Genomic DNA, 22,919 nt, shown 5'->3' on the forward strand with positions numbered 1-22,919 from the left:
TGGGGTAGAGTAGAATTTTAGAAAGCTACCTGTGCTTTTTGCCAGCTTCAGTATGCCTGTCAATAATCAGACTTGTAACCACACCAAAAGCAACGTAGGCAATACAGTCGAGACTTGTGAAGTCACCTACGTGGAGACAAGACTGCTGAAGTTGGCTCAGCAGGTTGGCATGAACAATTTGTTCATTAAAAAAACTAAAACTAGCTGTTTTAAAACCATTTTTGTCACACGCCCAATGATGCAGAATACACACTGATCCAGAACACATCAAAATCATTTTTAAAAACCATTTTTATTTCATTCAATAAGAAAACATATTGCAAATAGAGTCAAAGCCAAATTTGATAAGAATGGTGTATGACATAACTCATAGTGTAGATCAATACATGCCAATAAGGCCGAGACTGAAGTAGTGGTCGTGACACGTGAAGTGGAGGCATCCTAGGGCAGAGTGCTACGTTAAGTGCACTGTTCACAAATTGCAGACTTGGTGAACTTTTCAGGAAAGATAACATCATTTATGCATACACTGAAACCAAATAAATTCATAATACAAGTCTGGGATTATCGTTTTCACTGTGTTGCAGTGGATCTTGCATTTGGCTCCATTGGGACATGTGTTGTAAGTGTGATGAACACAGTATCTCCAAAAACCCTAACCTTTCAGACATTCAGGATAGCAGCACATAAAAATACAGTTACACCTGGATATAGTCTATTACACTACACACATTCTGGTCTTCAAAATTTTGCATGCATCATGCACTTGGCCCTAATGTAAGTGTTTTAACAAATAACATTTATGTTAAAACAACAATTTATAGCTTCGTTACCCAGGGAGACTGACAATACAGAAAAATATGCATGATGTAAAAGGATAAAGTGTAATGAAGAGTAATGAATAGTCACTTCTCAATATAATTAGAATGTTTATTATTCTGTTAAGGACCATTTAGGAAAATATTTTGCGTTTGAGACATTAAGAAGAGCACAGTACGTTACACAGAGGAAATGGGTGTAATTCTGTGTTTGAAGGATGCTCCAGCTCAGTGTTTCTGCTCTTAAAATGTCCTTCCTACAGTTGTTCCAACTATTTCTATGCTTAGCAGTGGTTAGCCCTTAAACTAAGCCTATGCAGGAGTGGGTAACCATTACAATAACTCTGCAGGAGTGGTTAACCCTTACATTAACTCTATACAGGAGTAGAGAAAAAGATACTAGATACTTCAAGCATTAAATTTAATAATAAAGCTATTCTGGAAAACAATTTCTTCTTTTATACTACCAATACATAACATAGACAAGTATAGCAAGTAGATCTACAGTAATGAATAACACCTGGAGGATAGACAAGTACCACACCCTGCAGTTGGAGTCAACAGTATCACACAACTGCAAATTTTACAGTAATTCACTAATAGTAGTTAATTACATACCTTATTTATTGCCCCACATTGGATACACAAAGATATTTCTCATTGTACCTAGGACACTGGAACGCTGCCGTGCATCTTGGAGATGGGCTTCCGAGCTGCTCCCTTACCCCAAAACTGTTAGGTTCGGATTTTCATTATAAAGAGCTGACGTGAATCATACTAATATGGTTTATATTAACCATACAAGTCTCACTTCTATAGTATAGCAACCTGATGTTACATGGTGAACATTGTATGTGTGGCAGAGCATTTCACTGCCAGTTATACAATGTATGACTATGTACGTGACAAATAAACTTTGAATTTTGATCAGAGAGTAGTGGCAGAAGTGCTGACGCACTGTGTATTCATCAAGCACTTGGGATCCTGGCACTGCTCAAGCCTGAATTAATGCAAAAGGTAAAGAACAAAACACAGATTTCATCTGCATTTTAAAATGAGCCATAATGTCACTTCTGAAAAGGTTTATCCTGGTTGTATAGTACCCTCTTTTGTTATGAAGGGTTAAATCAATTTGCTATACTTCATGTACCTGCTGTCACGGCAGACCGGTGCCCAAAAGGGGGAGACGCCCTGCAGGACCAGGACCATGTCATGCACTTTCCTCAATCACAATCACCTGTCTTCTGACAGGAGACACCTGAACCTCATTAACCTGCACCTGTATTTATACACCCACAGGTTCGCAAGGATGGGGCTGCACATTAGTAGCCAAACGACGCGAGCTTACTGCAGAGAAGCTACTCCGCTCCGACCCATCCACTAGACTCGATGCACAACGCGGAAAGAACATGAATAATAAAGAACGTGAAAATGGAACTTCGCCTCTCGCGTCCTCTCTGCCGCCCCAGTCACACCTGCAGAAAATACTGTATCCTGATACACATTTCATAGTATTAAGTCCTTTTTGCAAAACCATTACTTTTCTATACTCTTACCAAAAATAATGAGCTTACAATACTCTATTTACTATAATGACCTTACAAAACTGTATTTAATATGGAGAATTTTGTAAAAGAAACTGAACTTTTATAAATATATGAAATTAGAATATCTTGAAACACATAAAAAACCCTTTTATTATTTAAGCACATATTTAAAGAAATTGCTTGCATAGTATTTATATAGAGTATCTTTAAAAATATAACTTGTTTTATGTATTATTTAGAGTTAGATAGAATAGGCTTAGACTGAGGCTGTATGCATTCTAACACTGCCTGTTATATGCAGAAAAAGTCTTACTGTTTTCTGCATGCAAAGTCACTGATTTTCCAAGACCATATGGCATTTCCATAATTATATAATGTACATACAACATAAGAACATAACCAAACACCCAGTAATTCATTCACATCATGTCAGTGATGTGACACTTGCTAAATTCATGACTTACAGCCATACAGAGTAATGAAAAACTGCAAAGAGACACAGTTATAAGAGGCAACTTCCTGTCTAAGTTGATAAGGACGACTCAGTCCAGAGTAAAGACCAACTTCTTAGTCAGAGTGTAGCGAGGCTCAGGCATCTGCTTGTGGCCCAGTAACATTTGGGTGCTCACGTCTCGATTCACCTTCGTCATAATGGAAAGGATGTCATCTTTGCTGGTATAAAAAGAGAAACATTAAAATAAGTTTTAAGGTTTAATGTTATATCTATCTATTAACACAGTCACACACACCAACATACCCTTCCACCCCAGACATCCGGAATGAATATTATTGATGTTTTGATCCGATCTCAAATATTGGTATCGGGACCGATCAAGGCATTTTTTAACTGATCGGTATCGCCTTTATTGAGCCTAACCTAAGTCCAATCCTTTGTTTTACGTCAACAATATCACAGCTGTAGTAAACGGAGTGCGCACTTTGTGGCAGGACATAGCTAAAATGTCTCCAGGATGTAGCTCAAATATTTAAAATTGGAGAACAAAATCAGTCCAACAGTCATGTGTAATGTCTGCAATGCCAGGATTACGTGAGCCTGTAATGACACAGCTGCATTCAATAGTACCAATTTAGTACCATACCTAAGAAATAAATAGCTGAAGTTTGGTCAGATTACCCAGGTAAAGGGTTCATCAAAGCAGCACACACACAAAAATGTTAAAAGAAGAGAGGCATCTTCTCAGGACAGCAACATGACTAATAAGCTTACAGAGAGGGAAAATGAATTCATTATTTTGGATGACCCAGCCCATCACTGTGGTAGAAAAAATAGGTTTTGTGGTCTTTTGGAGCCATGGTACACCCTACTCTCTCGAAAATACAGTTCATTCACGGAGCTTTAAAGCAACATTCACGAGCACCTACGAGATCTCTTATCAGATATGATGGCTTTTGGATTTACCACAGACATTTGGGAGTTCTGATGTTACCTCTGCATCATTACTTAATCATGGCACACTGAATTTAAATATTTATATATAAATATATATTTATAGACATCTTTTGTTTACTTTGTTATTTTGTAATTTAAAAAAAAAAACACATTAAAATAGCTCTGCACTGCACAACTGTCAGTCGTATAGACTGGACTGATTTTAATGACTTATGTACTTGAATTGTGTAATGTGCAACAGTATTATCTACGAAAATACAAATATTGGATCAAGACTTTATATCGGAAGGTTATCTTGTATGTCTTGAATGTATTTTTTGAATGCATCACTTTTGTATCATTGCTATGCAGTATACCTTAAATTCCCTGAATAAAAGTATTTTTAAAAAAATGACATTCTGCAATTATCCTACCTCTCTATCAATTCTATTAAATAAAACACCTTTTGTCTTGAACGTATACTGAAGCTACCAACTCTATGTGAAACCCTATTAGCCAACAAGCTCACTGCTCCCTTGTCCCATCCCTCCTGTTCCTCACCTCCGCAGGCCGAGATTCAGCTGTTTGCAGAGTGCCTGGATGAAGATGGACCCATTGCTGACGTGGCGAAATGACTTGTATTGCTCCACTGTTGCCATTCCGATCAGAAAATCTGCTTCAATGGGGATACTGCTGAGTGCGACACTCCTGGCATCTGCTTCGTATGTGTCCTCACATCGATTCACGCCAGAATCCTCCTGGATGTACATGCCGCGCTGGTAGAGGTCGCCCTGGCACGCCTGGATGAAGAACACCTTGGGCTTGCCCAGTAATGTAGGGCAACGAGCAAAAGGCAGAGTGAGGTCACGGATCGAAACTTCAATGCCATCCGTGCCAAAGACCGTCCCCTTCCCTCCATGGGAGAGGACACAGCAGATGAAAGCATCCATTTGGGAGTGGTCTTTCGCTGCAAACTCCTGTGCCAATGCACGCATTTCTGAACTGCACAGGTCAGTATTCACCTTCAGCACAAAATACATCTTGGAAAACAGTTCAGAGAGATCCTCTAAGGGAGAGAGACAACAATGCATTTAAATCGAACAGTGTGTCAGAGTGAGAAAGAGCACTTGCCTCATAGAAACTCAGGCACCCTAAAATAATGCTGATGTACAAGTTACATATAATACTGTTTCTTAACAGGACATGGAATCAACGTACCTGCATCTCTATTGGTCCCTGGTCGGTTCGGGAGTTTACATTTCTTGAAGTTATAGTTATTGATGATCAAACACCATCCACGAGGCCGTCGCGTCAATGGATAAACGTCTGTTAGCTACAGTGACAAACAGAGGATCACACTGTAGTAACTTTGTCACTACTGCTGAAAGAGGATTTTGTATTTGATATCAATGAACAAACAAAGTGTTTGTGAGTGTGTGTGTGAGATATATATATATATATATATAAATAAAAACCTTTTCTGGTAGGTCTATTGTAGATGACTCCTCAGCATCTGTGATCACCATATCTGAAATGAAAATGGAGTGATTTAGGGGAAAACTGAGGAAATGAGAGAGGGGGAGGGGAAGAATGAAAGCAGGAGGGGGGAAGGAGAGAAAAGGAGAAAGAGAGAGATGAAGGAGAGAGAGGGGTAGAGTCATGGTCTGCAAAAGATCCTAGATTTTTATGTTGTTTTCTGTTCTGAAACGTGAGAAAATACTAAATAAACTTCAACCATCATTAGTTTATAGAAACTTTAAGCACAAAATCTAACTAACTGGACAAAACACTGAGAGAAATTAAACTATATCGACCCAAAACCACAAGGGAAGAACACAGTCAGCACAACATCAGACAGTAGGAGGGAGAAGGGGAAAATTAACTCAGAAGAACATCCCTCTCGTTCAACATCTTTCATAAAAGATGGCAAAAGTTCTGCGAGTTAAATATTTCTGTAAATCAATGTAAAAAAAAGAGCCTTAGGACAACTACATACTCCTCAAACTCATAACCAATGAAAAACAAAACTACATCACATATCGGAAAGACTCCACAAAAGCACAACACAAACTTCAATGATGTTTGGCCCTAAATCGAGACTACACATCGGCAACTTATCTAACCACAATCTAAGGCAAAAAACTAAGGAAGATGCTGACCATGTAGACTTAGTGAGCACAGCCTGGCCACTAAACCTGGCCTTCATAGGCAGAACAAGCTGTGCACCCACTGCACCCTGGGGAAGGTAAAAACAGAGCCACCCTACACTTCCTAACTGAGTGTCCCAAATATAAACCAATTACAAACCCATTCTATAAGAATGTTTACAGCATCTTATAGACATCTTCGTCCGCCCCGAGTTTCTAAATTGTAGTTATAAAGAAAACTGCCCTATATCATGAGAGAGGAGAGGGCCAGCAAAAGAGAAGGAGGGGGATGGGAGAGAAGGGCACTTACTTGACTCACAACTGTCAGTTTGTTTCCTGGTACTGTGCCTCTTCTTGAAGTCTTCTACCTTACTGGTCAGCTGTTTATCACAGTTCTCTAAAACATTCTGCAATTCATCCAGATTGTCTTCACAGAGAAGCTGCATCTTCTCCATCTCTGCCACAACATCCAGAAAAGTCTACAGTATTCAAATGAATTGAGGGAACATAAACAAATAAACAAAATATCTCCTAGCATTCACAATCTTTAAAATGTGCTTTCTATTTCTCCTAATAATGGACTTATTACACAAGGAGAATTTTCATATTCTACACACTAATGGGTCACAATATACTCACAGCAGATTCCCCAATTTTAGCCCTAGGTAATCCATTCAGAAGGAACTTCATAGCATGAAGGTTTTCATTTGTTATGGCTTCAGATAGCTCATAGAGCATCTTTCTAAAACATAGAATATTATAAAGAACATTATATTGTGATTTTAAGAAGCCTGAAAGACTGATCTCAGTAATTATCCAGCGCAAACATCCATCATCGATGAGCTAAAACAGCATGGTATATTTACCCACTAAAATATTCCAGAAAAAAATGCCTGTATCCATGTTTACCTGTAAGATGAAACTCCAGACCCAGAGTCCCTTCGGTCTTGCAGCCTTTTGCGTACTTCTGCTTTGCTGGTGCCCAGACTGACAAGCAAGTCATAGCGTCCGATGGTGTACAACAGTTCGGCTAGAAGGTGCCCCTCACCGAGCGAATCCTGCTCATCCAAACGCTGGAAGAGATCTTTCGCGTCCTTTACGGTTTCTAGACGCTTCCTACCGACGAAGTCCGTACACAGGAACTTCAGTGCAGCCACCTCGCTCTTCACGAGCTCCTCGTCAATCTCGTGGAGTGTTCTGACGTCCATCACCAGCTGGATCTCGCCGGCAACATTCAAACTGTCCTACAGGCCTACAGGGGTCTGAGAGAGTCAAGACCATCTTAACATTACCACAGATTCTGCTTTTCAGTTTCGGTCTTTATTAAAGTCAGCAGGTATCGATAGTTAACTAGATATCTTATTCACATGGTCACTCTCCGAAACTCTACAGTAATCCACAACAAACGACAGTTAGATACATAAATAAATAAAGTTACATACTTTACACAAATGTAGTTGGCTGGCTATGTGAACAGCTAGCTAGCTAGCTAGCGATCCTAACCTAGTTGTCTGAAAAAAGTTTCAGCCGTTGTAGCTAGTTAGCTAATGTGTCTACATATACAAACGTAGGTACAGGACCCGATCTGTAAACAGTTTGTTTTAATGTTCCTTTAAAATGGTAAATAGTTCAAAGTAGCTATATTATTAGCATTTACGAAACTAGTTTACCTAGCTACCGTCTAAGCTATCCAAACCGCAATTTAAATCGCTAACGTTAGCTTAGGTAGAGAAATGCAAGTTGTAACTACTTTCTTACCTTCTTATTTTAAAATAGTGTTAATCTGTTCGTTTTGACATGTCAAATCCAACTACACCTAAAATAGACCATTTCTGACTAGCTAACTACAGAACTGTTTCAAACGACCGAAAATACTTTCGGATTCTACAAGGAACAAGTGGACCAAACGCGCGGGTGAAAAGTGACTCCACTATGTCGCTGAGGCCCTCTAGTGGCTGGCTGCAGCTTAACCCCGCTCAATGCTTAGTAAGGGGTTGGCAAACTCATTTCAAATTACACATCTAATAAACATTTTTTTTGGCAATTGTGTTCTGTCAGTTATATAAACTGCCCTCACGTTAATATCCTTTACAATATTTTTCTTTACGATGAACGGGTTTTATATAAGTTATTTGATGATGTGTGTCGATGTGGTGATTAACAGCAATTTGCTGTGTTGATTGACAACGAATATTGACGGTCAAAGTCGTGAACACACATGTATCTGACTCGACAACCGCTTTATTACGTTTTGCTTTTTTATTTATTTATTTAGTTATTTACATTTGACAGTGTGAATAACTTTGACTGTTTGATATTTCTGAAAAGGAACGTCTTGTTCGTCAGTAAATTGTTCAAACAGACCCCGTATGTCAAGTTCTTTGCAGTTGTTTTTGTACATGGCAACAGGACCAGACAAGGCAAGACTTTATTGATCCCGAGGAAAATTGCTGTGTCACAGTAGGATGCATACAGGGATAAATAAGTTAGTCTGAAATAAAAGGGGTGGCAGGAGGTTACAGAAGGCCATCTTAGAAATAAAATTAGATGAGCAAAAAGAATTACTAAAGCAGATTAAATAACAGTTGCGGGTGTAAGATGTAGGTATGTACATGGCATTTACACAATCAGCATCAGTGGGTATTTCACTAATACAGGTATGGGATAGTCGACTATGAGAAGATTATTACTAAGAGCAGCAATGATCACAGTACTCAGTCTAAAGTACAAAACGAAAGTGAAGGCATAGCATAGTTCAGAAAGCAGGAGATTCCTTGAGGATTTGTGGTTTATATGAAACAATATAGCTACTGTGACTGACTCAAGTGTGAGTTGTGGAGTGTAGCTAAACCAAGCCGTAGAGTCAGTGCTTAGATGTAAAATTTAGAGGCTAACAAGGCTAACTTGACAACTAATCTGAATGTGTTATAATGGTTCTGCTAACCAGCTGCAGGTCCCCATTTACTTACAATTGTTTTGAACTATTGTGAGTTTTTTTTTATCACCAGATGTTCCGATATGGAGATGGATTTATGATTACAAGTTGTATTGTTACAGTAGCAATCAACTATTGTGGGACTGTGAACAGCTTGGAAACTACCACAATCAGAATCAGAATCAGATTTTTGGCTAAGAATGCTGGCACACACAAGGAATTCTGGCTCTGGTTCTGGCTGCTGGTACCTCTCAAACAATACAGGCAATATACATACAATACACAGTATACAGATTATGTACAACAATATACAATACACATAAAGTGCCAGTAAGTGAGCTAGTGCTATCATCAGTAGTGAGTATGTACGGGAGTGGAGTTGTGACAGAGCATTATATGGTGCATTACTGTAGTTGTGAGCAGCACGTTGACTATCAGAGAAAATGTATTAATTTATGAGGGTCCTGGGAGCTTACTACACTCTTATGGACAGAGATCTTGGATGTTGTTCCTGGGATCTGCTGGTGCCACTCTTTCCGTTTGTGGGTCAAACCTCTATAGACTTACAAATGTAGATGTTTTGATGTTCACTAAAAGTTGTGCATGTTCACTAAAAAGATTGGTGATTCCTAAGAATGGGCAATTCATTTTAAGGTGTCCCGGTTTTTGTCCCTTCATATCTCCACCGTTGTTGGGAGGAGAAATTTGGGGGTGATGGCTTTGGAAAACTGGTCATCTGATCTTTAAGGCTTTACAATTATAATTTAATACAATTAAATTTTCGGTGGCCGAGATATAAGCGTTCAAATTCGGAGGGCCCGTTAACGTTATCGCTGCATTGTGTGCGCGTGTCCACAAGGCGGTGGTCCACCCTTAGGAATCAGCAGAATTTACTCGTCTAGTGTTGATTTATTTTTCCGGGGAACAGCGTGGCGACCCGGCCTAATGATGTTACTCAGGGCACGCTAATGAGCCAGTGGTTGAAGCCGCGAAGTCAAATCAAATTTATTGATTTTTTATTTATATTTATTTATTTATTTTTACAACAGGTGTTTTTACAACAGGTGTAAAGCAGCTTTAAAAAAGTCCAAGTCCAAGCTCCCAGTGAGTAAAGACAAGGGCGACAGTGGCAAGAAAACACTTTTAAGAGAAAAATAAATAAATAAATGAAATGACAAAAAAAAAACCAATTAATGTCTAGTCTGTGTCTGTGAGTGTGAGCGGGCGTGTCCCTCCTGCAGGGTACATGGCGCATCGTGACAATAGGAAGGTATGGTAAAGATGGGCCAAGACTATAAGTCAGATCAGTGTTGCCCAACCCTGGTCCTAAAAATCTACCACCAAGCAAATTCTCACCCTTAGTCAAGACCTGATCCTATGAATGAAGGCCTCCAAGAGCCAAGTGTTGGAACATTGTGAGGGAGGTAAATCTTCAAGGCCAAAGTTTGGCCTTAAATTTGTTCACACGACATTGATGTTGGGTCAACAAAGTGAGACTTTTGGAAAGCTAAAATACAATTCTCATTCAATCTAAGAACACATACAAAAGTAACTCAAATCTGATTTGAAATAATCAGTTTTGCGTGTTCACACAGCCCTGGAAAAAAAAATCAGATTTATGTCACATTAAGGCAAAGAAATCCGATTTGAGTCACCTCAGATTTAATACGAATGTAGCCAGAGGTGTTTTTCGTGACTACAAAAGAGTAAAGCAAACACAGAATGAGAAGAAGGGTGGGGAAAGAAAGACAGGAGCAGAGTTACTGCTGCTCTGGGTTTCATGTGCTCAGAGTATCAGCTTCCTTCGACCAGAAGCAGGCAGGAAAGAGGACAGAAAGACTAGAGAAACCGTGGCCACTTCATTTTTTCTTTATGTCGTTTATGACAATGTGTGTGTTTTCTGGCTGATTATTGCTTTATAAATATTTATTGTTGAATTTTTCTTTGAATAAATCTAGCAAGTGTATTTCAGTATCGTGGATTCATTGTTCCCTAATCATCCTTACAGAGTAACCAAAAAATCTTCCAATGGAGCACCACTGTTGTATCACACTCACTTTATTCCGCACACACACATTGTAGATTCCTTGTTAAGGACCACAATCATCAATAAAACACAGAAATAAAAAAAATTAAAAAGTCAATAAAGGTAATCAGCTAAAAAGGTTTAAAAAACAAAAACAAACAAACAAACATGGCTTGGCTTAAGCTGAACTATGTGGGTACATCCAACACAGGAGGGGGCAGCTGAACTATGTAGGTACAGACAACACCAACTTTTTCCTCAAGGTCACATTTTGGATTGGCATCTGTGAGGTTGTCACCATCTTAGACCCGATCGTCACTTTCCTAAGCTCTCTACTCACCTCCTCATTCACGCAGCGCAAGATTGACTGGATGTCTTCACACCTTGCAAATGGATGTTAAAAAGCAGACTTTAATGAGGAAAACATTTTGCTTACAGAATCGGTAGGCTGGTGATAGTTTGTATTACAACACTTACCGTGGACAGTGCAGTTTCAGTTGCTTACACAAAGACTGGATGAACAGTGAGCCTGAACACGGATTCCTCAGTGAGTAGAAGCCTTTCACTGTCGACTGTGCCACAAAGAAATCTCCATCATCTGGGATGCAGATGAACCTGAGAGCATCTGGTTCAAAGTTGGCTTCCTCTTCCAGTTCTTTTGCCTCGAGGTTGTCAGCCTGGACTTGAACAAATTTTTGGGTCTTCTTGCCACGACAGGCTTGGATGAAGAAGACTTTGGGCTTATTGATTAGGGTTTGGCAGGAGGTCGCCTTGAAGGGGTGATATATGTCGCCAATAAGGACGATGTCACCATCAGTCCCGTTCACGCCAGCCTCACTGCCATGGCTCAGAATGCAGCACACAAAACAGTCACCATGGTGATGCCTCTGCCCCAGGTCATTGAGGACGGCCTTCATCTGACCTGCGGTTTGGTTTTTGTATACCTCCACAGAGAAGCCCAGCCAGGTGAACACCTCTTTAAGAGATGCTATTGGACAGAACAGGAGAAATAAACTTTTTAACAAAACATACTTGTTAGATATGTCTTATGATGCTCAGACAACTCATAACTCACAGAAAACGATAATATATTAAGGTTCTATATATATATATATATATATATATATATATATGAGACGTGCATTCTTTACAGTGTCAGTCAGTTTTTCACTTTCTTTCTTGTGCTAAAGTTTTTCATAATTTAATGTCCCCTTCAACATGTCCTTGATGGGTACTTAGAAAATAAACTGTTTACATTCTATATAACAAAGTCTCAAGCAACAGTTATGTCTTTTATTGCTCACAATTCTGTGCTTTTGTTATGTAACTTTAAAATAAATATGTTTGTATTGGTATTGGTCTGGTACTTATATGTGTATGTGGAATCAGCTTAGGTCGCTATTCACTTGATTCACTTGATATTGAGATGCAGAGAATGTGGCTTCAGAAAAAGACTAATAGATCTACAAACCTTCATCTTCATCAGAACCTTTACGGTCACCGAAATCTGGACAAAATGTGACATTATTGATGATCACACAGACACCACGAGGAACACTGGTCATTTTGTACTCGCTGATCTGGAAAATGTAAAGAAGTGTTATGCTTTGTCTATTGTCAGGTACATACACTTATCTGATGCTATCCTAAACTGGCTCACAAAATCCTAAATGAAAAAGCAGAGAATATGAAGAAACTCCTTGTGCTTGGGATCACCTCTGTGGGTGCTGGAGGTCGAGGGTTGAAGAACTCTTGATGCTGGGGGTTAGACTCAGAGCTCCTGAAGAGCTCTTGAAGCTGGGGGAATGTTTGCTGCAGCTCCTTGTTCTGCAAGAGCTGTAAGAATGTGCAGCAGGTCTTGTCCCCCTTGTTCATGACCTTGTCAAGAAAGTTAATGATGATATTCTCCTGTGTATGGTGAGGATGATGAAGGCTGCTGTACTCTCGCTTGGTGAGGATTTCATTCTGATGAGCGTACTGCAGCACAAAGCTTGCATCTGCCGACAGAGTGTCAATGAGGAAGATCTTCATCTCACGAACAGTCTCCATGACTAAACAGGAAAAACATATAGGAAATAGGAATGATTCCTGATTTTTGCATTACTGTCGAATAAATGAAAACTGCTTATGTCTATCTTTCTATATTAATGCAAGTGTTTGGTGGTAGGCTATATACATGTTATGTGTACGCTTGCTTTTCGTTTGGCCAAGTCAGTGTAATAAATAGTAGTCTGCGTGCAATATAAGTAGCCAAGTATAATCATGAATAGTTAACCGTGAGTAATAGAAGGCAGGCAAATACCGCCCCACATGGTAGTCAACGAACGACCAAAAGCCTGACGAGGCCAACGCGCTACTTGAGGTAAAGGGAAACTGAACACTATTTCGCAATTTTTACATACGAACCATTCATGACCATAATGAATAAGGTAACACAGCTTAAAAAAACAAAAAAAAAACAAAACAAAACAAAAAAAAAACAGCTAAAAAGAGCAGGTTAGTCGAGGTCTTTATTTCACAAAGGATCAAAAATGTATTTCCGAGGGGAAATCAGGCGCTAGTATCTAGAAGATTAAGATACTTTGCACGTGTCTCCAATGCAGTTTGCTAATTACTCCAACCGATTTTCATTTATTCCCCATGTAATCGTCATAAAATATATTTACAGACCTTAAAAACCGCGAAAGCATCAGCACGCAACCGTATTTAGTCAGCGACTTCCGTCTTTAGTTTTGCTTTTCTGAAAGGTGCCTTACACTGACTGGCCACTGGGGATCCGAATTCAAAAGGTACAGTTTTTTGTAAATATGGTTTTTCGCAGGCATCACTGGAGTGCTTACGTTTACTAACCTCTAATGTCCTTGTTTTAACTGTGTTTTGTGTTTACCGCCTGAGCAGTGAACATGATTTACATGAAGTTTATGTCTCATTTGGTTTAAAACCGACTAAGCCACGTGGCTGAAATGACACTCAATCTTATATAAGGAATATAATCTTTCAATAAGACAACATTTCTGCAATAAACTTGTTAAATGAAAATATACTTTTTATTGATCCCTTAAACAAATGTTTGTTTCTAATGCACTGCTTAAATTGCATTTAAAGAGTCACAAATCCGAAGTATGTCATATCGTATAAAACCTACAATTAAAACAATGTTTTAATATTAAAGGGCAGTTATGGATCTGGATTTAACAGGTGAGTTTACTGTGAGTTAGTGTGTTGATAGAGTATGTTACTCAAGAGAATGCGGCGATGTGATGACTGGGTTGCATGTTGAGTCATGTGCTTGTATTTTACTGGATTCACTTACCTTCTTCCACATCACTCATGTGAGCTGAGGTTATGCTGTGTATGCATGTGTGTAGTGTACATAGTCACAAATGTGGATGTGTTTGTATTATGATCTGTGCTTCTTTTTTGTCCTCCAGAGGGCATAAATGAAATCCGTCCTGCAGTTTACCGCGCTACTCTGAAACTCCAGTCCCTACAGAAATTATGCAACAGTGAGTTAATCTCCCAGTCTGTATGATGATAACATGTATGTTGGTCTATATAACCAACCATAAGTCATGCTTTCTAAAAAACAAATGTATCATTATATTACACTATTTTCACTGAGTAGCAAAGGTATGATGGTCTTAATCTCACGTGATACCATATACTGTTACTAATGTGTTCTTAATCTCATGTGTGACACATGCCATACACTGTTCTTAATGTGTTCTTTATCTCACGTGATACACTGTACACTGTTCCTACTGTGTTCTTTATCTCACGTGTGATACACACTGTACATTGGTCCTAATGTGTCCAGTGAATGCAGTCATGCTGCAGGACCTCCACCCTGTTCTCCGTGCTGTGGGGGATCCTGGAGATCCAGCGATACGTCTGTCTCTGGGGGCCCTGAGGCAGAGCCTGGAGCAGCTCTTCCCACAGGAGCTGCCTGGTCAGCAGACATGTGAGGCCTCTGAGCAGACTGCCAGACTTCTCTTCAAACTGTACGACAGGTGAGGAGGGCATGCTGGCCATTCACACATGATCACTCGTGTACATGTGGATCTTGCTTCAGAGCAGCCATGCCTTCTCATAGGGAGGAGACTGGCTTTGTCCTTCTCAGATCTGTGGAAGCTGCACTGGTGGTCCTGTCAGGAGACTCCCTTACAGCCAAACATGGAGGTCAGACTCCCTTACAGCCAACCATAGGGTCCTTTACAGTCATTCCGTTTGGTTGGTTATCTGTAGCTGTGACTTGTGGGGTCCTTTTGACTTTTTCTCCACAGCTCTCTTCCAGTTGGCAGCCAGCAGTAGCAGGGGGCTAGGCCTAGAGGACGTCTCTGTCAGCCGTGCTGGCCTCAGGGTCATGCTGTATGATCTCAGCCAGGTGAGGAACACTTAGTCCTGATTTGGTGACATAACTCCAGTTTTCCAAGCCAAAATTACACTTTACAAACAAACAAGATTAGGCCATCTTAAGAGGCAACCAGGTCACATTATATAAAACACAAGGATCCGAAAACAGTGGCAGAGGTTTAACCTAAGAATCTGCAGAAGGAACCACACCATGTGATATAATATGCACTGATCCTAAATTAGTGGTTGGGGTCTAACCTAACACTCTGTGAAGAGGAATCTAGGATATATGATATTTACATTCACAGCATTTAGCTGATGCTTTTAGCTAAACCAACTTACAGTTATGACTGAGCAATTGAGGGTTAAGGAGCTTTCTCAGGGGCCCAACAGTCACACTTTGGTGGTCGAAGTGGCTTTAACTGGAAACATTCTGATTTCTAGTCCAGCACCGTAACCACTAAGCTATCACTGGCATGATATAATATACTTTAACGATAAACCAGTGGCTCAGGTGTAACCTCAAAATATGGCTGCTTGTTAAGGTCCCTGCTGCCGTACAGGAGAGCCATGTGTTTGGTGAAGTGGAGACAGCAGTCCACTCCTGCTTTAATGGCGTATGTTCCCCTTCTGCACACACACTCACACACATACACACACACACACACACACACACACACACACACGCACACAAAGGCTTACTTGCTGTGTGTGCCTTGCCTCCAGGTGCCCAGTGCAAGTGTAGGAGAGGAGCACCTGGTCAGGTGGCTGCAGGAGGAGCCACGTCTGCTACTGTGGCTCTCCACCCTCTACCGGCTCTCCATCAGCAAGGACGTGCAGCACCAAGTCCGCTGCTCCGCCTGTAAGGGCTTCCCCATCACAGGCCTCAGGTGTGTGTGTGGGTGTATGTATGTGTGTGAGTCAAAAGTGCATGCACATGTTTATACTATGACTGGGCACAAATTCATATCTAGTTAAACCCCTGGCACATGGAATCACACAACAGGTATCGCTGCCTGAAATGTGTAAACCTGCACCTGTGCCAAACCTGCTTCCTCACCGAGAGGCGTACCAGGAAGCACAAACCCTCCCATCCAGTGCTGGAATACTGCACGCAGGTCTGTACCCAACACTGCACACAGGATTGTACCCAACACTGTATGCAGGTCTGTATACAATGGTGCACGCAGGTCTGTACACAATACTGCATGCAGGTCTGTAGCCAACACTGCACACAGGTCTATACTCAACACTGCATGCAGGTCTGCTGCCACTGCCCCCTCTGAGTACACTCAGCAAGGCAGAGCTGTGTGTTCTGACTTGGTTATAACATTCTTATCCCCTTGCCAGAATGTAATAAACTTAAGTGTGTAATTCCAGTGTGGGTCCTGCTTGTAATTAATGTGCTACACTACACTTTGTGCCCAGCCTTCATGGAAAGAGTCAATGATGTCACTGGCATCCAGTGCACGCCACACTCTCCTGCCCCGCCGCTACACCACAAGACAGCTGGAGACGAGTACAGCCCTTAATGGCTACCCTCGGCACAGGTATAGGAAGTGTGTCTGAGTGTGTATGTGAATGTGTGTACGTATGCATGGGCATGAGCGTGTGGTGTCACTGAGACATTCTGTTCCCAACCAGTGCACCTGTTCCACTGTGTAACGTTGCTCCTGGAGGCGTGGATGCTCTTCATCCTCATCCTGCTCTTCCTCCTCCACAGATGAAAGGGGAGTCCAAAGCCCTGCAAAAAGATGAGCCTGACATAAAACCTCAGGTAGTGTGTGTGTGTGTGTGTGTGTGTAGTGCAGTGCCTCAGGTAGTGCATGTGGATGTGTAGCACCTCAGGTTGTGTGTGTGTGTGTGTGGTGCCTCTGGTGTGTGTGTGTGTGTGGGTGTGTGTGTGTGTGTAGTGTCCCCCCAGTGCACCTGCTCCACTGTGTGACGTTGCTCCTAGAGGCATGGACACTCTTCATCCTCATCCTCCTCTTCCTCCTCCACAGATGAAAGGGGAGTCCAAAGCTCTGCAAACAAACGAGCCTGACCCACAACCTCAGGTAGTGTGTGTGTGTGTGTGTGTGTGTGTGTGTGTGTGTGTGTGTGTGTGTGTATGTATGGACCTTCCCCATCACAGGCCTAAGGTGTGTGCATGCATGTGTGTGATGTATCAGGTGTGTGCATGTGCATATGTTGTACCTCAGACTGTGTGTATGCATGGGCCTTCATCCTCATCCTCCTCTTTCTCCTCCACAGATGAAAGGGAAGTCCAAAGCTCTGCAAACAGACGAGCCTGACACACAACCTCAGGTAGTGTGTGTGTGTGTGTGTGTATTTGTATGGGCCTTCCCGATCACAGGCCTCAGGTGTATGTGTGTGTATGTGTATGTGTGTGTGTGTGTGTGTGTGTGTGTGTGTGTGTGTGTGTGTGTGTGGCTTCATTTGTATGTAGTGCTTCTGGTGTGTGCATGTGTGTGTGTGGGTATGTAGTGCCTCAGGTAGTGCAGGTAGTCGTTGGCTTATGTTTCTCATTAGTGTCGTTCTTTTCACAGAGAAAAATGTCGCTTCTCCAAACAGACCTAAGCATCACACAGAAAGCCATGAGGGACTTGGAGAGAGATAAATGGTAGGCTGGAACACCGAATACCCTGAATGGCCACTTTATTAGAGACACCTGACCTTTTATGATTGGCGCTTTACTGTATTGAAATTAGACATGTGATAGGAAAGGAGATTCTGTTCATGTAAACAACTCATCAACAAAAGGGGTCAGAGGAGGATGTCAAGAATCATTCAAATGAACAGGTGGTGCGCAGTCTAGCAAATGCACAATGCAGCCGAATACAATGTTGGTGATCCAACTAATGTGTCCAAATGAACTATTTATCATTCCTTAGCACAGATGGGCTATAACTGAAGCCGAACAGTTCGAGTGCCACTACTATCTAAAGCAAACAAACATTGGATCACTGAGCAGTCGAAAAACATTCTCTGGTCAGACAAATCCAGATTTCTGTTGCACCATGCTGATCAGAGGGTCACATTTTGGTGAAAGCAGCATGAATCAATGAGCCCCTCCTATAAGATGTCCCCAGTTCAGGCTGGATCAACAGTACACCCTGGATGTTCTGAGACCTGCAGATGGTTTTGGACAATAGGGCTTACCTAGTCATTGTGGACAACCAAGTTCATCTCTTCATGGCAGTTGTTTACACTGGGCAGAAGGACACTTCAGCAGGATAATTCACTTTGCCACAAGGATCATATAGGCATGGATTGGTTCCAAGTACATGACAGTGTTTTCCTTGTTTCCCTAGCCTTCACATTGCCCAGCTCTTAACCCTACAGGCTGCCTTTCTGGGACAAGGTAGAATAGGCTGTTTAGAGCATGTGAGTACCATCTTTGCAAGAAGCTATCCTGTCTGCATGAGCCAAGATTCCCGCAGTTTGATTTCAGCACCTTGTGGAATCTACACTATGATGAATTGCTGTGGTTCTGAAGACCAAAGGAGGTCCAACGTGCTATTAGATGAGTCTTTAAATAAAGTGGCCATTCAATGTAGGACACAGCAGGGTGTTAACACACAAGTCAGAGTTTGTTGCTTTTGGTTTCCATGACCATGCATTTGTGTGTGTGTGTGTGTGTGTGTGTGTGTGTGTGTGTGTGTGTGTGTGTGTGTGTGTGTGTGTGTGTGTGTGTGTGTGTGTGTGTGTGTGTGTGTGTGTGTGTGTGTGTGTGTGTGTGTGTGAGTTCAACAGGCTCCTCGAGAGAGAGTTTCAGGTGTGGAGGGCAACAGCCCAATCGAAGCATGACTCTCTGGAGGACAGGTGCACAGATCTGGAGTCCACCATGGAGGTGCTGGTCCAACAGAGCCAACAGCTGGAGGATGAGCTGGGAAGAGTCCGACATGTGAGGGGGGGAAGGGAGAGAGAGAAGACGAAGGGGACAGGGAGAGGGAGGGGTGAGGGAGGCATAGAGAAGGAGAGAGAGAGGGAGAGAAAAAGAGGGGAATGCTGATCATGATGACTGAAGTTAGGCAGAGCAACTGCGACAATGTTTAAACATTGAGTATCTCAGTTTCTTTTAACCATTGAGTATCTCTTGAATGATAGTAATTTGGTCTGTTGTCACACACAGGCATTGAGTGTGATGGTAAGGGAAGAGTCTGGCAGAGATATCCAGGAGTCTGGCAGAGATATCCAGGAGTCTAGCAGAGATATCCAGCAACCCATCCATATGGCTACTCCACAGCAGGACAATGGCAACAACGGGAGTGAGAGACAGTCAACGTCTAAGAGTCTGGACTCCAAGGGCAGTTCTCTCTCCAGTTCACCCTTCAGTTCTTCAGAGATGGAAGAGGACAAGAGAGAAGAGAGGAAGAGGGAGACGGAGGAAGAGGATGATGAGGCTCTTCATTTGGTGCAAGAGGGCAGTGACATGGATGTAGTTATGGATGAGTTTGTGACAAATTTGCAAGAGGAGGTCCTGCTTGTTGAAGATTCTAAAGAGGTGGGCCTAGAGGAAGAGGAGGGGCCGGGGCTTGACAGACAGGTGTGTATCACAGAAGATTCACGCTCGGAGGGCTTTATCCAGGAGGACGATTTTGGACCAGATAGCTCTGATGAGGAGAAAGAGCAGGAGCTCCGTGACCTGACACAGCGCCTCAAGGGGGCGCTACTTCTATCCACACCTACAGGCAAGTACACAGGCTGAATGTATCTTTTTACTTCTCCTTTGTAACTAGTCTCAGCTATCACTGAGACACACAAAACTCACATAAAATAATTTAAATGGAACACTTATATATAGAATTTATTTTACATGCTCCAGCCACTTGGAGCTAATTGCTCTTTTTCCTGACACCCAGGGTATGGTTCTTCTCAGAAAGAGGCCCTGTTACAGGCAGCCAGAGGAGTTGGAGATTCAGTATTTCACATGGTTACTTCTCTCAGATCCTTCACCGGGTCATCATAGTACCCCAGTCAGAGTGCCCACGGTGGCAAATTCCACATTCTCACTTCACCTTCCTACACCACTCAGCCCCGCCCTGTTCACAACAGACCCAGAGCCAAGCTCCTTCTTTCAGACAGCACAATATGGACCATCTGGAGCTGGCCAGCAAACCGATCACCTCCCACAGGAGTGTGGAAGCGTGTCAATAGCAGGGAGGCTTGGTGCGGCAGGTGGGTGAGTTCACCTGGCAACAGGACGCAGCATGTGCTGGAGACACGGAGCTACAGAACAGAACTCAGACAGGTCCAAACGTATGATCCTGCCCCAAGAAAGGAACAAACCCCCCCCCCCCCCCCCCAAAACTGTCACTTTTCACACTGAACTTGAATGGTAATGGCATTTTTAAAGGAATAGCTTGAGATCTTTTTCTCTGTTTGTTACATTCATAACCTAGCACAAAGTGTCTTAAATTTCAGTGTCTAAATTGATTGTGCAAAAAATGATAAGTGAATAAACAATAAATGATTTAGCCTTTGCTTTCATATTAATGATTGGGTTGACCTTTTATGTATTGCAGTAATGAATCATTTTTTAGTTTGATTTGAAATATACAATTCAGTTCTTTTAAAACTATTGATTTCATCTTGATTGATTTCAAACCAACTCTCCAATTCCATAGATAATGATTTAGAAAAGAACGTAAGTCTGTATTCATTTGGCCTTCATTTTAACCTGCACTGTAGCAAGTAACTGCAATGTTTTACTGTCATTTTATTTATTTTTAAGTGCATGTTCTTATTAGCTTGATTGTGATGTTTAAACCTGATCAAGTCCCTCATATGAGCTTTGAACCTTTAAAGAAAGACTGAAATATTTTATTTTGTCAAGTTCTTTATTGTTCTGTCAGTATTTCCATGGGCACATGAGATGAATGTAAAAGGGGCAGGGTTAAGGGACTCAAGAGTCATGTGGCCTGTGCCAGTGGACAAAATGCCCCAAATCTTTTCCTACATGTTAAGCCCAAACTGAAAACTTCCACTCTGACACTGGGCCAAATCCAATCAAATACAACTGATTACTTGCAAGACCTTATATTATTCTTTCTCATAAATGACTATTACAACGAATAATAAATTTAAAAGCTTAAATTTTCCTTGAAACATTCATTATAAGTAATTAGAAGTTTATTCAAAAGACCACCATAGTCAGGGTCAGGCATATAAAAGACTCCCTAATGATAGCAGGACAGAGTCAGTTTCACTTTTAATATTCACCATGTTTACCAATCCATAGGGTTTGTGCGATGTTTCCCCTTTGCATAGTAAAAGTAGAAGTTAATTGTTTTTCCTTTAACATGCAGTTATCTTAAGAAAGCGTGACAGGCTGTGTGGGCTCCACCCCCAGTGCAATTACATCATGCAGCTCTCTGATTAGTTGCAGAAACATTCTGCACAGGGCAGCCCTACAAGGCCAGTAGGTCCAGGGAGTTAAATAAGTTATAGGGGTAACAGTTTCTGACATTACCAGGCATATATAATTGTTTGTTTGTGTGTGTGTGTGTGTGTGTGTGTGTGTTTATTGTACCAGAGTTTAATGTGAACTGGTTAAGCAGCACCAGGAGCCACCGCCCAAATTGCTAGACACCATGTTTTTCCGGGTTTTTTTTTTTTTTTTTTTTTTCATTAAAACACCTGCAATACAACATGCTGTAGTCTAAAAGAAAGAGCCGTTTAACTCTTTGTATACGGGTCACACCCTTGTCTTAGTCTCAGTGTCGTTCAAGTCTTCTACATGTTGATGTGTGGTCAGGCCATCCAGGCCTATGCAGGCGCTGACAGCACTGGACGGACTCTGTGATCAGTGCAGCAATTTCAGTGCAGACCCTTCTCTAGCTCGCTCTCCTCATTGCAACTAATTGTAGAATTATATTCTTCTTTGTCTGTGTGTGCGCGCGCGTGTGTGTGTGTGTGTGTGTGTGTGTGTGTGTGTGTTATGTCGGTCCCTCCTCTGCCATGCAAGTGCCACAGCCAGGGCTGATCATGCCAAGGTCAACAGGAAGTCAGGATGATCGCAAACGGGAAAGCGCAACCATGACTGGTCATCTGAGTGAGGGTTCAAAGGTCACGTAAGAGAGCACAGAGGCTTACAGAAGCTCTTTCTCTGCCCTACATGACTGGTACATGACTTTCATACGTGGCTCTCGTACGTGACTCTGGGTGAAATATTAGATTGCTCCTTGTCTATTCCTTGATTTCCTTGTCTGTTTTCTTTTCTTCAAGTATTGCTAACTGGCTGCGAGCAGCGAGAGAAGGTACAGTCCAGCAGGTAACTTGCTCCAGCAGGCCAGGGGGGCAGCAGGCTTGGCTGCTGTCTCCAGCACTCCTCTAGATGGCACTGGCATTGGGGTCATAGCGTCTCTTCTTGACGTTTCTTGTCGGGGGCAAGCGTGGAGGAAACAGAAGACGCAGGAGTTAGTGCAGGCAAATGCCAGGGCAACAGAATACACACCACCACTGTCCACTCAACCAAAGCAACCCACCAATGACCATTCTGAAGCAATCACATATCAGCGATCACTAGTGTACGTCTTGATCTTAAATTAGAGGACATATTACTGTCTCAAATGTCAGTTGTTTTTTTCTGACTTTATTCATGTAACTATGAAGCACAACATCATTGTTGTTGGGGTGCCATGGCTACAAGTGGTCCTCCTTCATAAAAGGAGTGCATGTAGAAGTGTCCCTCCACTGAG

The 22,919-nt window shown here is 41.8% G+C and overlaps 4 protein-coding genes across 15 annotated transcripts in view; 1 reads left to right on the top strand and 3 right to left on the bottom strand.

Moving 5' to 3' along the window:
* Positions 1–909: 909 nt before the first annotated feature.
* casp8 (caspase 8, apoptosis-related cysteine peptidase) lies at positions 910–7,819 on the bottom strand. 3 transcript variants are annotated; one of them, XM_081710195.1, is made up of 8 exons: positions 7,661–7,819; positions 6,812–7,164; positions 6,542–6,644; positions 6,222–6,381; positions 5,231–5,283; positions 4,974–5,088; positions 4,317–4,821; positions 910–3,037 (listed from the first exon to the last, which is right to left on the bottom strand). In XM_081710195.1, exons 2-8 carry the CDS (start codon positions 7,108–7,110, stop codon positions 2,908–2,910), a joined length of 1,365 nt encoding a protein of 454 aa, XP_081566321.1. In that variant the 5' UTR covers positions 7,111–7,164; positions 7,661–7,819; the 3' UTR covers positions 910–2,907. The 3 variants fall into 3 exon arrangements, with proteins under 3 accessions (XP_081566321.1, XP_035376410.1, XP_081566322.1); XM_035520517.2 differs by having other exon boundaries at positions 6,213–6,381; XM_081710196.1 differs by having other exon boundaries at positions 2,895–3,032; positions 6,213–6,381.
* Positions 7,820–10,877: 3,058 nt separating this feature from the next.
* Positions 10,878–13,621, bottom strand: casp20 (caspase 20, apoptosis-related cysteine peptidase). The gene is made up of 5 exons (XM_027004684.3): positions 13,534–13,621; positions 12,580–12,914; positions 12,335–12,443; positions 11,341–11,851; positions 10,878–11,246 (listed from the first exon to the last, which is right to left on the bottom strand). Exons 2-5 carry the CDS (start codon positions 12,910–12,912, stop codon positions 11,090–11,092), a joined length of 1,110 nt encoding a protein of 369 aa, XP_026860485.2. The 5' UTR covers positions 12,913–12,914; positions 13,534–13,621; the 3' UTR covers positions 10,878–11,089.
* On the top strand, positions 13,152–21,040 carry dytn (dystrotelin). 7 transcript variants are annotated; one of them, XM_081710191.1, is made up of 17 exons: positions 13,524–13,652; positions 14,036–14,061; positions 14,295–14,369; positions 14,681–14,873; positions 14,957–15,042; positions 15,147–15,247; positions 15,762–15,833; positions 15,943–16,106; positions 16,223–16,334; positions 16,645–16,766; positions 16,861–16,993; positions 17,130–17,273; positions 17,470–17,523; positions 17,766–17,839; positions 18,973–19,123; positions 19,352–19,910; positions 20,082–21,040. In XM_081710191.1, exons 2-17 carry the CDS (start codon positions 14,043–14,045, stop codon positions 20,186–20,188), a joined length of 2,166 nt encoding a protein of 721 aa, XP_081566317.1. In that variant the 5' UTR covers positions 13,524–13,652; positions 14,036–14,042; the 3' UTR covers positions 20,189–21,040. The 7 variants fall into 7 exon arrangements, with proteins under 7 accessions (XP_035376353.2, XP_035376330.2, XP_081566317.1 ...); XM_035520402.2 differs by having other exon boundaries at positions 17,220–17,273; XM_081710193.1 differs by having other exon boundaries at positions 14,984–15,042.
* adam23a (ADAM metallopeptidase domain 23a) overlaps positions 21,041–22,919 on the bottom strand; it is a 15,121-nt gene continuing 13,242 nt past the window's right edge. For 3 of the 4 annotated variants that reach the window (XR_003410278.3, XM_027004715.3, XM_081710189.1), the window contains one exon: positions 21,041–22,597. Coding sequence is in view for 2 of the 4 variants with exons in the window: in XM_027004715.3 (XP_026860516.2) it covers positions 22,552–22,597 (46 nt within the window). In the remaining 2 variants the exon portion in view is untranslated. The other variant, XM_081710190.1, reaches the window with a different exon arrangement.

This window comes from Electrophorus electricus, chromosome 3 (assembly GCF_041902795.1).
Source record: "Electrophorus electricus isolate QZ-2024a chromosome 3, ASM4190279v1, whole genome shotgun sequence".
NCBI classification, from domain to species: Eukaryota; Metazoa; Chordata; class Actinopteri; order Gymnotiformes; family Gymnotidae; genus Electrophorus; species Electrophorus electricus.